Raw genomic sequence first — 13,879 nt, 5'->3', positions numbered from 1 at the left:
AGACAGGTAGAACTCCAGACAAAGCTAGCCCTGTGACCCGATGACCTTTCGTTCGGTACCCGCCGTAATGGAACAAGAAAGAAGAAATAGAACCCGCAGACCACTGGGACGGAAGGAACCTGAGGACATCGTGAATACTTAGAAATTTCCACTGGACAGTGATAAATTTTGCTTAGTTGCACAATACCTGTTAGAACCCTATATAATGACTAGCTGTATTGCTGTATGATCATCACTCTCTGAGGAGGTGACCCAACGCTGCTGTTCCTGCGAATCTTCTACAATAAATACTGCTCAGAGTAACCCACGAGAGTTCGAGTCTCTCTCCAGCGCCTTCACATACTCCCTTTTTCAGTTGGCACCCCAGATGGGACTTGAACCCACAATCCCGACTAGCTGTATTGCTGTATGATTGTCACTCTCTGAGGAGGTGACCCAACACTGCTGTTCCTGCGAATCTTCTACAACAAATACTGCTCAGAGTAACCCACGAGAGTTCGCGTCTCTCTCCAGTGCCTTCACATACTCCCTTTTTCACTAACACAGTGCATTTTTATATTAGAAGGTTACAGCCAAAAATGGCAGCTCTGTTTTCTTTCAAAGCACTAGTTTCAAGCCTCTTTTTCTTATACATACTTTGCTTTCTCTAGAATTGCTCAATACAGAAAAGAAAAAAATAGTATTAACTGACTTTCATGCCAGCAAATGTGTATTTCTTATCAAAATAATTTGCATGAGAAAATTGCTCTGTAGTGCAATGTTGACTCTGAACCTTACTGTGCTATGTCCTGTAAAGAATAAAGACTATGGCATTTTAGTATTTCAATTAAAAACACTTTTTTAGTATTTCAGTTAAGCAACAGCTCTGAAAGCATAAGAAAAGGCAAAAGTAACCCAACTGTCACGTCATATTTTGTTTTGTTATCAGAACTGCTAATTATGTTGGAGTTTCCTTCCTAATTGAAAAGCAATTTCACATATGCCCTTAGCAAAGAATAAGGACAGTACAGCCTTTGTTTAAGTTTATGCTGCCCTCTTGTGACTTCCCCATATAACTGCTACTGCAAACAAGTCACCTCAGCCTAAGGCAGTGAAAATTCATATTTAATTTGATTTAGAAGGGAATATAGTAAGACTGGGAGGGAGGGAACTCTATTAGTTACTAATGAAAGTTGGTAGTGTGATGTTGATGCATAGCAAAACAAATTCTGAGAAGGAAACAGAAGGACAGGAAAACTGGTGTATAAAAACCAATTCTGAACATTTTTCATCTTGCCATAATGAAAAAGCACAAATGCCAGCATCTATTAAAGCCATGGTAAGGTAACTTACGTTTTTCCAGGAGATTCTTTCAACCAGAACAGATCGTCACTTGTGATTCCATACTCCAGTGCACCTGCGATCTATGACGACACATGTAAGATCTTGAATCTACAATGCAAGTCCTGGCAGCAAAAAAAGCTAATGGCAACTTGGGCTGTATTAGCTGCATGTAGCCTGCAGACCAAGGGGAATGCCCAGATAGGTTAGCCAGTCTTCACCTCTGAAGATTTTCAAAACCTCACTGCAAAAAGCCCTGAGCAACACTATTTAACCTCACAACTGACTCAACAGCTGACCCAAACCTTCATGAGCAGAAGGTTGAACTAGATGACCTCTAGAGATCCCTTCCAACCTGAGTTATCCTACAGCTCTAAGCAACATCAACATACTGAATTGATGCAAACTGTTTTCTATGGAAATGTTTTTTTCTGAAAAGACTGTGCTTTATATAAAAGATATTTTTACACATGACACAAGTACAGACATCTCTTGTGTGTTACTTTATATTTACACCCTTTATCCTCCAAATATTCATTATTATCTACAACAAAATCAGTAGAGTCATTGGAGTTGTTAGAGGGCAAGTGTAACTTACATGCATCGGATATTTTGGTCTTCCTCCAGTAGCAATGACAATATTTTCTGCTGTAATAATAGTCTACAAAGAAAAATACAAAATCAAACTCAAGCATTTGAAGTCCTTTTTTTCTGTCTTTAGATTTCATCTATGTACAAATGAGTGATAAATGAGAAAGCTGGCAATACCCTCTTCTATTTACATAACATAATAATCAACAATGCATTAAAAAAAAGGATGGAGATAAAATAAACTAACACATGCAAGAGTTTCTCCTACACATTCTCTATCAGTTTTTGTTTGAGTACTAAGCTTAAAATTATTCCTACACTGGACAAGATTCGGATGACTACGTGGAAGCCACAGTTGTATACAAATGGTAGCTTTTTAAAATCAATTTTTGCTTATGACAACACACAGAGATTACAGCAAATGAATTCTGCCTCTAAGGCCTGGAGTGGCAGGTTTTTAGAAAATGGTAGACATCTACCCCCAAAACCTTCTGCTTTCTCAAGCTGATATTAATCAGTAACATTGCACTATTATCCTAAACATGGCTTAAAATGCAATAATCCTTACAATTCATCTGAAGGAGGAAAACATCTCTGACTGATCTAACACTCAGAGCAATAAGGAGATATTGGTTATCTTTGCATCTCTCTAAGAATCTATCAAAGCAGTATGACTCTGATCCAAAAGCAAAAAAAATTGCCTCAGCATTTCCATCTACAAAGAAAAAGTAATGGCATCAAACAGACAGGCTAGAGGCTAGGGACTCAGCAGGCAACAGGCAAGTTCATAAATATTTTCTCTAGGTGAAAATCACAAATCTCCCTCACCAAAACAATAATGAATAGCTAAGGCAATTTGCAAAAGTACAATCTAGTCCCCAGCTGGTCTGAAAACCAACACATGAAGACCTGAAATGTTTGAAGTGAATGATACTGCGGATCAGCAGAGCAGCTCACCTCTTTACCTGCTTTTGTTAAACCACGGATTGTATGTGGATCAGAAAAAGTCCCTTTCATGTTGAAATATTTCACCTTCCTGTTTAGAAGAGAACAGCAACATCAATGCACACTTAATGAAGAACAGGAATGAAATATAATCAGCTACTTTTTCCATATCTGAAGTCCTAAAAAGGATAGCAAACTGGCACAGAAAAGTAAAAGGAAGAAAGCATTTAATTTCATAGAATAGTTTGCAGCCCTGTCACATAACTTAATTCACTTAATTCTTGTGTCACGGTTAACTCCCCTGTACAGCAGAGTACCTAATCTTGTAACATTGTAACTTTGGGATCAGATTACTGACCCCTTCAAATGATACAATTTCCACTAGCCATAGCAATACTATTACTATCTATAACACAATGCCCATTTGAGAGCCTACAAAAGTGACTCAGCAGGAGTCACAAAACTAGTACCTGTTAAATTATCTATCAATATAGTTTCCCTATAAAAGGAACTGCATGCTGAAAAACTTGTGACCATTTCTGCACCAAAAGCAAAGAACTCAGCTGCTCTGGTACAGTGTTATTTGTGGGATTGTATGGCATATAGACTTTGGTGGACAAGCTTGAAATTACCTTGAGAAACCCTGACTACTTCACTACTAATGCAAAACCTCTCCAGATTGAAGAGAACATTCTCTGATCACTACGCTGTTAGAAAGGTTTTACATATGGTCACGCTGAACCACTATTTCCCAGAAAAGAAAAGGAAGCAGGGGGACGAAATCACTTACATTGGCAAGGGCACTTAGGAGTCCTGAGCAGGCAGCACTTACAAAGTCAAAATACTAGCTCTAGTGAGAAACTCCAAAGTAGCTCTACAAAGTAGTGAGAAACTCAGTAGCTCTACAAGGAGAAGAATAGCTCCCTGACTATGGAAAGAAAGATGAACTTCAAAGTCTTATTTACTTGTCTTGTAGTTGCACTCTGTGTCCCCAGTTCAACGATTTCACATAATTCTGAACAGCTTGTGCCATCACAGACCTATCACAAAGCAAGAAACTGAACATGAAGTCATCAGCTTACAAATTCAGCTTATGCAACTCAAAGATACAAACAATTGCTAGAAATTAGGAATGTCCTACAGTACTTTCTATTATAAAAGTAAATTATCAAGTCCAAATCAACATAATATCTGCTCTGATAAACCAGTAAATACAGATTTGTGTTTTAAATAAGGAGCTGAATAAAAAGCTTAATGTAAAATTCACTTCCCTAACTGTCCCTAAATAAACATAAAATGGGAAAAGTTGTTATGGATTTGCAGCACACAGGAGTGGATATGGGCAGTAATCTTTACCAGGTATGATGAACAGGTTGGGCTATATTCCAGCCATAGTGTTGGGCATCTTTAAGGGCGCTCCCTAAAAGGGCTGCTTGATGCATAAGCTTTTTAGGAATGCAACCAACATTCACACAAGTTCCACCAAGTCCCCATTTGGTTCCTTCATTAAAAAAAAAAGAAAAGAAAAGAAGAAAAAGTAAATGCCTCAGGTTAGTGTAACAATCCACTTGGGTTACTTAGAGAATTAGGTTGTTCATGCAATCAGTCAAAAAGTTCTCAAACACCACATAGTTTACTGTCTCTTACAGATCAGTTTCTAACTCTACTTATGTTCATTTGTTTTGACACAAACCACCTCTATATATTTTTCTTTTAAAATTCAAACCATCTCAAGATGTTTCTCAGAGCTCTGAGGAACCAGTTCACATTCACATTTGCTAGTTTGCATTTGCAGATCTTATTTTACACATTGTACATGAAGAGCCTCAACACGATGCAACTCATAATTTTTAGAAATTGTAAATGACACTTTGATGGAACAATATTCTCACATATTTCAATCCAAAGTCTATTACAAATGGTAGCATCAAAAACTGCAAATAACCTCAATGTGCCGGGGAAGCAGGCAGAGCTGGGATATCATCGAATGGAATAAGCAGCACAGCAAGCTGGGCTTAAGGACTTTTACTACAGGCAAAGCAGGCAGAATGGCTTTGGCCACTTTGCTGCCTGGAGCATCTGCTCTCCTAAGCAACCATTTTGTACACATGCAAAATATTATCCTAGTATTTCTCTTCCATACCTTGTGGAGAAGGTTCCACATAATCCAAAACAGCCACTTTCCTTCCAAACTGAGCAGCTTTAAATAAAAAATAAGACAATGTATTTAGAGGAGGGAGAAACACATGAACCTAAACATTTTTAGTAGTACAGGCATAGTTTAAGAGTACAGAAGATGAGAGCTGTTGTTTTATACTGTCTAAGTCAAGATGCTGGACTAGGGACCTGGGCTGCCTATGTAGTCAGCACATTCTCCAGAAAGCACTTAATAGCCCAGACTAGAGTTTCCAGCTTCCACCAACCCTAAAAATGTGATTTGACCCCAAATGAGATGTTTAAGAACCTTGTGGTTGTTGAGAAAGCTGCACTGAGTTACAAAAGGGCAAGGTTCTATACAGCAGTTTGTTGAAAACAGTCTGAAGTGACTGTTGTTTCAACACAGAAATAAGAAACAGTACAATTTAAAAAATACAGTATCTATGGAGGCACTCAGAGTATTTTACAATACAGTGAAATAAAAGCTTATTAGGTTTTCCCATGACAAAAGAAGAAATATTTTCAAAGGGAAAGCCACACAAAATGACTGTTTCTAAGGGTGTGAACCAATTTGGAGATTAACTGTATAGACCTGAGTTAATGATTAATGTGTAGGGATTGAAGTATACTATGTTTCTGAAAAAGCTTTAGCATTACCAGTAACACTTCTCTTAGTTTCCACAGACACAACTACTACTAAAACAAAACTTTTTGTATTTATACATACCAACCTTCTTTTGCACAAGCGAGGCCTCCAGACCCTCCGCCAATTACCAGAAGATCATACTCATTCTTTCCTGTGAAGAGGACGTGCAAAAGGGAAGAAAAGAAACAAGTAAAACAGGAGAGGTATGTAAAAATATCAAAAGGTATGCTATTTTTTACAATTGATTATTGCTGATTTGGGTTTTCTTTACTCGAGTACTGTGTTTTTTTCAGCGTCCCAAAGCATTCTCCAAAAATTGTTAAGCTATCTATTCTAGTTTTGTGAAGGAAATACAGAAAACAAAGCAATCCAAAAGAAATGAGAAAATTGATTACATTTTTACACAGCATCCCAAGCAGCTCTTTCTGCATCATTAGACAGTTGTAACTGGGATCCAGTCACCTTGTTGGACTCAAAAAGCTTCAGGGACAATGCAGGCCTTGCAGGGGAATGGTGGGGCAGTCAGAGGGAAGCCGGTGCATTCTGCCACCTCAGGCTCCCCACAACTCAGCCTCCCAGAGCAGGTCTGAAGTGGCAGGAGAAGCTCACAGGTGAGCAATACCTCACTTATTAACACGGGCATCAGCACAAACCCTGCTTTTGTGAGCAGTACAGTGTTTCAGGGAGGACAACCAAGGCCCACCATTGGGGTGGCGGACTTTTCCCGGCAGTCGGGCTGGGAAGGCCGAACCCCCCCCCAGTCGTTGCAATTACGCCTCGAGGAAAGGGTTGGGTGCCTCTCGGGCTACCCCAGTACAGGGGCACAAGCCTTGTCGGCTTCGCAGCCACCTGCGGCTCGGGTCTCCCTCAGAAACACAGGGCCGACGGACGGGCTCCGAGAGAGGCAGCAGGGCGGGAGAGGCTCCGATAGCCGTTAGGGATGACGGCAGCCCGGAACCCTGCCCGCCGCGGCCGCTGAGGAAGAAGAGTGGCGCCTCCGGGGAGGGCGGGAGTCTGCGGTCCCCTCAGCGCTCGCTCAGGTGAGGCGCCCGCGGGCCTCTTCCCGCCGTGCGGGTGCCGGGAAAGGCTCGGGGGACCCTCTCCACGCGCTCTCGGCGTCATTAGGAGAGAACAGCCTCTTCTAGGCCCGAGCCCAGCAGGCACCCCGTACCTGAGAGGGCTCGTACCATACGGCGCAGCCCCGACACTCCTAGGAGACGCTCCCGCCTCCGCCACAGCGCCGCCATGCTGTACGGCAAGGGGCCTCCGCGCCCAGCCAGGACCCCTGCGAGGTGTCCGTGCAGCGCCTGAGTGGAGGGCGGCGACGCCGGGTAGGTGAGGGCAGCGGAGCGCCGTGAGGGCGGTGAGGATCGTGGCGCGCGCCGGCGCCTCGGGGGTGCGGACACGAGGCCCGCCCTGAGCGCGAGGCTGAGGGGACCGGCTGCTTCCCGCCCGCAGAGCGCTCGACCAGCGGCCGCAGCTGCGGCTGCTGGAGCCGCTGCGGAGCCGCGGGAGGCCTGGTAAGAAAGCGATGACAGACTCTGGCGTTAGAGAAGCGCGTTTGCGTTAAGATCAGACGCATCGGAAGGGAAAAAAAACCCTTCACTTTACTTGTCTGGCTTCCCCCCGAGTCGCTGCTGCACAAGGGGTTCAGGGAAAACCTTCTGGGACAGAAGAGAAACACGACGACTGCCCAGAAGCTTTGCCGTTGTTCACAGCCCTGTTTTTTCCCCTCTGAAACCGCACATCCATTTGTAACAGATACAGTGAGAGGTGGGATGTCACAGCCCCTTCCTCAGGCGCAGCGTGGAGACTGAGAGTTAAAAACCTCAGAGAAGGTGGTTTGGATAAAGCTTCTCCCTTCCATGCGGTATTATGGGCAACATGTGATGATACCGTTTTGGGTTCCCGTGACTAAGATAAATTCAACGTTGAGAGCAAGCACGAGGGACTCGGGTCCAAGAGAAGAGGCTTCCTCAACCACAATGGCGGGGCCAGGCCTGGGCTGCACAGGTCAGTGAACTAGACCAGCACAGATATCTTTAACACGTTATTTAACTGTGGAGGTGCAGAGATCTGCACCTGTTGGAGCAGCTCTGATGCTTCACAGCCTTTGGCAGCATCCCTGTGCCACGTGCCGGCTATCAATTAAACAAGGGCCATGCTGCTGACCTGCTTCGGATGGGAATTGTGAGAGTTGTTAATGCTTGTTATGTATGCTGGCAGCCTCAGGTAAAAGGCCTCAAAGTTGGCATTGATCAAAAAAATACCACAGGGAACAAGTTCAGGCTGTTGGCCTGTACTGAAGCGCAGTAGTGACCCTGCCCGCTGCAGTGTGTAGTGAGTCGTATCTGGTGAATACCACCATAGCCAAATCAGGGTTTGGGACAAAGAATCAGCCGCTTTTTCTTGGGGAGAGGAAGCTGATGACAGAAAACAGTTTTAGGCAGTCGTGGTTCAGGTGCCTCTGGAGCAAGGGCCTGGCTCACAAGGGGGCAGCATCCAACCATTTTGTTTCAGAAGCCATCAATCCACAGTGGAGGAGAAATTGCAGGAAGTTAAAATGCACAAAATAAAGTTTTGTAGAACTGACATCACCACCAGTGTAACCCTAGCCCGAACTTTTTACCCTACATGGATGTTTGAAAATACATGAAACAGGAATTACTATCACTTCAGTAAATGGATGACAACTTGTTTAATATCAGTGCTATTAAAAAAAAAAAAGGGGGGGGGGGGGGCAAACCCCCTCCTCCTGCAGCACTAATCAATCTAATCAATAAATCACTTGAAACACTTATCCACTGCAGCAGCAGTAAACAGATGTGACTGGAACATACTAAAAGGCCTTTGAATTAAAGAAACTTCAAGCATATTCAGATACTAATCTTTTATGCTTTTCAGGTACATGCATGCTGGGTTGGTTTGGCTGTTAATTTTAGCTACTATCCTGAATTGAGTCAAGCAGTGTTGACTGTATGCTCTCCACACAGCATTTAGTTCGGATGCATATAGTTCAGTCTTCCAAAATCTAAAACAAGTTTAGATGAAGAAAAATCCCTGCAGCATTATGGCATTTTGCTAATATGGAAACACATTAAATATAGCAAAGCTGTTGGTATAAAACATTACCTTTAAACAGCACAGTGGCAATTTAGGAAAGAATTTATGATAAATTTGAAGTAATGCTTCTAAACTCTTTTAAGGATAAGATCTCGACCAAGTGCCTGTTGTAACAGCCACATCATACACTGGCATTACTGATTGCTTTCGTTATTTTAGAGCTTGGAGTCTAAGTGAACCACAGCCTACGCAGCAATGGTGAGATTGTAGCTTCTTTCAGATGTTTGTGTGTTCTCAACACCTCAGCACACACCCTCTCTTTCCAAGCTTGACAGTGAGTCAGTTCCTTTCCCTTGGCATCCTTCTTAAGTTATCTGGGAACTCAAACTATTCCTGGCTGCTGCTGTGCCCCTGGCAGGCAGTGTGAAGCTTGGGTGTCACCAGCCCTCTGGCTGTGTCTCACAGCTAAAGCCTGTGCAGTTCCACAGCTTTCCCATCAGGACTGCCATCTTCAGCAGAATGTACAAAGTCTGTGTAACACTGCTCTGCTTGTTCTTGCATGTTCTCACAGTCTTGGTCATTGAGACCGATACAGCCAAATATCAGTAAATATCTTATTTAATTATTTTGTGATTAGCATTAAGATGTAACTAATTAATTAGTAATGCACATATTTTAAACAATATATAAAATAAATATATTTTAGTTTCTTGTAAGAAAGCAAGTGTTAAGCCCTTTAGTGGCAAATACATTCTAGTATCAGGAAGCATTCACATGAAGCATTGTGCTTCTGCAGTGAACATGTATTTTTTTTTCTTAACTTGGAATTAAAAAAAACTTGCTTACAAGATAGCTATCAGACTTAACATCATATTTCCACAGAACTTTGTCAGTTGTAGCTAGTCATATTTAAAGTAATAAATTAACTTGATACATTAGATGTGGTTTGGTTTATTTCCAGGAGGAAATGTTTATTCAATGCACTGTAAACAGTGTGAAAAGGGCAAAGGAAACACCACTGGAATACATTTCAGAAATGTATATAAATCCGTTCAACAAAAATAGGGGTTTGTAAGGCATGAGTTTGTTCTGTTAACAGACAGACTTTCTCTTGAATTTATTGTAAGGGCAGCTTGGAATTCTGTACTTCTTACGAAATACCTTTTGTTACATTCATCAATGGCTTACTTGAATTCTTCCTCATGAAGACAACCAGGGCCAAATACCTTTTCTACCTAATGTTTTAGGAATTTTTACTTTTCAAACACATCTTCTCATCTTTCTTGGTTTTCTGGCATGTTTTTCTTCATGTCTTATGTTCCCTGCGGCTTGGCAGGGTGGGGAAAGAAGAGCAATGTCAGGTAGATACCATCTTTGGAAGTCAGCACGTTGTTTCTTTTTTAGTGGGTGGGGTGGGAAATGGATTATATCAGAGGCTGCATTTTGTGCCATGACCTAATTAACACTTCACAGGAGTGTCAGTGAACTGTAGTGGATCACTGGTTGAACTAAGAGGTCTCTGCAGTGAGGGAAGACTTTTTGGTTTCTTTCCATCTCTTTTGTGATTGATTGTATTTTTTTTTTTTCTCCTTCTTGTTCATCTACTGGTGTGTAGCATGTTGTCCTTAGCATTAAGGAGTAAGGAGAAGGGGAAAAAACCCCAAACATATGGAAGAAAGGTGTGTCAAATGGTGAATACAAAAGTGGAAATAGTGACATAGTCATTGGTAATCAAGAGAACCATATCCAAGAGCTACAAAAAGGACAGAATAAATGGCAGCAGGGGAAGGGTGGTTACAACTCCTTAGACTTTTTCTCAAAGCCAGGTAAAACCTTGTGATTCAAATTGCTAAATGTATGGATAGTATTCTAACATGGGGGTTATGCTGACAAGTGAGGGCCCTTGTTTGAAGACACAGATCTTGGGTAAACAGAAGAATTTTTACAGCTTTTGTTTGAGGCTTCTTATCTGATCTGTGTAGCAAGAATTTTCCAATTTTTGATGGGCATTGTTTTGCCTTGTCATGAAGGAATCTGTGGCTGTTTGCTTACAATCAAACTCGGCTGTATTTTTCTGCATTTTTGATATCTGCTTTTAAGAGCTTTGACAAATCAACTGATAAGGGAAGAAAATTACTAATTTTGGTTTATGAAATCCAGGTAGTGATCAGATTTCCCTGTGAAGTCTACAAAGTTTACAACATTTTGCTAAAAAGGGATAAGTATCATGTCCCATTAGCTAATACTTTTTAATGTAAAAAGTCTGTCAATGTATCTAAACTAACTACATTAGAAATGCTAAGAAAATACACACATCACAGAATTACTCTAAATCAGTTAATAATTTAAATCCTATTTAAAAACATAATTTTAAAAGAAAAAACGACCATTCTAACATATGCTAAGTGCCCCAAGAGGACAACTCGTTACAAAGAATACAACCTTTACATCCTTCAGCTAACAGTCTTTCCTGTGCTGGAAAAATTTGGGCATAGATTCATAAACCAAGAGAAATGGTTTCACTTTTCAGCTTTGTTGCTATTTCCTCCCTTGTTTGCCCTTTAAAAAAAATTATTATTTTCAGATGTTTTTCTGAAACTGGGCCTCATTCAGAATTTAATCTATGCCATTTTATTCCTTCCTTCCTTCCTTAACATAGAATCGACTGTTCACAGTTTGTCCTAAACAACTAATTGATAGCAAGTGAGAGGAAACACAGCAGAAACAGATGAAGCTTCAAGTAACACAAGTTCTTGACTTCATTCAAATGCTTTAACATATATTAGCAAAAAAAGTGAGGGGAGAAAATACAGCAATGTGGTAGACTGAACTGAGCTTCAAAGTTTTCATGAGCTGTTATAAAGTCTTTAAAAACAGGAGGTTTTTTTCAGTCTACATGACAAGCTTTTAAGATGCATGGTAAACAGAAAATAATCTGCTTGTATAATCTGTTAAATTTAAGAGTACAGCTTTGCTGGCCATCTTGGTTTTTGGCTGTTTCCTATTTTAAATATCTCCAGACAGTTTCCTGATTCATACATGAGTGGTGCTTCCTTTCTCCTAAATTCCTCTTTTTCATGTTTCTCAGCAAGAGAAACTAGTTGGACTGTTTAAAACAGCAAATTCACATAAAAGAAAATCCCTCCTGCCATTCTGAAAATGCAAGCTCAAAAGAATTTTCTTCCACTCAGTGTTTCACATGATCTGTGGGGTTTATGATAATGTGCTAGCTCTTCTGTCTCCCTTTGTTTAGGCTTTTAAAAACCAGTCTTTGGCCAGGATTATTAGAAGAAGGGAATGCCATTTGTTGTTATGCCAGGCATGGATTTACCAGGAAAGCTTTAGCCCCGTGCTATGCACAGCAAGTGGGGACAGCACTGCCATGGTGCATCATGTGACAGCAGCTTACAGCCTCCATGTGAGACTGGGAGCTCTGTACGTGAGCAAGTCTGCTCAAGTTTGTGCAGACAGATTCTAAGCTTAACTCTGTCAACTGTCAGAGCGAGTCAGTCTGAACTAGCCAGTTATTCTGACCTACTGCCACTCATGTGATGTTGCTCCCAAGCTAAGACATCCTGGGTTTACATCTTCCCATAGATGTGCCAGATATCCTGACATTCTGCAATACCAAATCCATCTTTTAAGATCTCGTCCCCACAGGAAAATTGTATTACACCAATACATTTATTGCTCTCCACAGTTCTCTAACCTGGGTGTGTTAATATCAGAGTAAATTTTTACTATCTAAGCAAGAATAAATCCTGTGAATAGTGTATAAATTTATGCACTCTGGATTTTGTGGCATTGTTATTATGTTAGTAAAAACTTACAAAAATACAGCTATAGAGACCCTGTCTGGGGCAAAACAGTAAATTAAAGAAAGGCATAAGCCAACATCTGACAGCCTTCCAAAGAAACATCTCTTGGAGAAAAAAGTTATCCCATAATTACTTATTACAAGATTTTAACTTTCTGTTATTTTGGAAACAACTTATGGACATTGTCACACAGTTTGGGTGTTTAACTAACTGAACCTCTGGCTTTATCTAGTTTGCAGATATTGCCATTCACCATTTTTACCTATGTGATCTAGACAACAGAAAGGGTTACTCTGCAGGCATAGCCTTTATCATACAAATAAACAGTTGTGGTCAGCCAGAAGGTAGTTTGCTCCTCCCATGCTTCTAGCCTGAACAGTATGATTCAGCCCAAAGGTAGAAGTTCTTTAGAAGTTTTGCTGTGGGACACTGCTCAATGTGGTAAGTCTAGGCACTAATTTATCCTTACTAAGCCAAAGCTGGTCTGATACCAGCTGTAGTTAACTGCCAGTACGTCTCCAAAGAATAGCTGTATGCTTACAGAATCAGATCAGCACATAGAATAAGTTTTACTGTTTTAAGCTCTTTTCTCCACAGCCCAGCAGTAAAATAAATTATCAGTTTAAAATTACCTGTGGGTGGCATTACATAACCTGTCATAGTTTCACAACCAGACAGGAAATTACTGTAAGTAAAGCTGGAGTGCAGTATTGCTTATTTAGTTATTTGTTCAGCTTGATGTCTGGATTATAAAAAAATATTTGTTGAGCTAAAGCTCTGTTATACATGGAAGAGATACTTCAAAGTTATTCTGTATTGACGTTGGGTACTATGCCATATTGCAGGGTCTTAGTTTTGTTTAGAATTCCTAAACCCACTTTGAACTTCACCTACCTCTTTTCCCCCAATTATATATTCAATTCATCCACTTAAAAAATTTATTCTTCTCTTGTCATGGTCTCAGGTAGTCCCTAATTCTTTCAAGGACCTCCCCCCTCATGTGACAAAGCCTGTTTTCAGTTCTTCAGCTCCCGTTTCTGCTACATTTGATACAAACCCTTTCTTTGAATATTTTAAAAGTTTCTAGGTTACAACTTCAAACACTTGCTGACTAGGTCTGAGTTTTGTAGTGAGAATACAGCAGAGGACTGCTACCACAATGTGTTTGGTTTTTGGTTTTTCTTATTATTTTCTTTTATGGTGCAATTTAATTGCAGCTTGATTATATTGTTTCCACCTCGAAGGAAACAAGATAAACAGTCAAGCTGCGAACAAGGTTTACTAGAATAAGCCTCCTCTTTTATCTTAGACCTGTTTGGAGCAGAATATTTTTCCAACT

At 40.8% G+C, this 13,879-nt stretch overlaps 2 protein-coding genes across 6 annotated transcripts in view; one reads left to right on the top strand and one right to left on the bottom strand.

Annotated features, from left to right (window-relative positions):
• TXNRD2 (thioredoxin reductase 2) overlaps positions 1-6,922 on the bottom strand; it is a 35,498-nt gene extending 28,576 nt beyond the window's left edge. For both annotated transcript variants that reach the window (XM_082066598.1, XM_082066599.1), the window contains exons 1-8: positions 6,831-6,922; positions 5,745-5,810; positions 5,000-5,056; positions 4,213-4,357; positions 3,822-3,896; positions 2,869-2,947; positions 1,919-1,981; positions 1,333-1,403 (exon numbers count right to left, since the gene is read on the bottom strand). In XM_082066598.1, the coding sequence (XP_081922724.1) occupies positions 1,333-1,403; positions 1,919-1,981; positions 2,869-2,947; positions 3,822-3,896; positions 4,213-4,357; positions 5,000-5,056; positions 5,745-5,810; positions 6,831-6,906 (632 nt within the window). In that variant the 5' untranslated portion in view covers positions 6,907-6,922. The remainder of the gene's footprint in view (positions 1-1,332; positions 1,404-1,918; positions 1,982-2,868; positions 2,948-3,821; positions 3,897-4,212; positions 4,358-4,999; positions 5,057-5,744; positions 5,811-6,830) is intronic.
• The window catches only part of COMT (catechol-O-methyltransferase), a 23,757-nt gene continuing 16,599 nt past the window's right edge, over positions 6,722-13,879 (top strand). For 2 of the 4 annotated variants that reach the window (XM_082066605.1, XM_082066602.1), the window contains exon 1: positions 7,187-7,672. In XM_082066605.1, coding sequence (XP_081922731.1) covers positions 7,525-7,672 — 148 coding nt within the window. In that variant the 5' untranslated portion in view covers positions 7,187-7,524. The other 2 variants (XM_082066603.1, XM_082066604.1) reach the window with 2 other exon arrangements.

Source organism: Streptopelia decaocto (assembly GCF_964273445.1).
Source record: "Streptopelia decaocto genome assembly, chromosome: 15".
Lineage (NCBI taxonomy): Eukaryota > Metazoa > Chordata > Aves > Columbiformes > Columbidae > Streptopelia > Streptopelia decaocto.
This window is presented reverse-complemented; position numbering and strand designations above follow the sequence as displayed.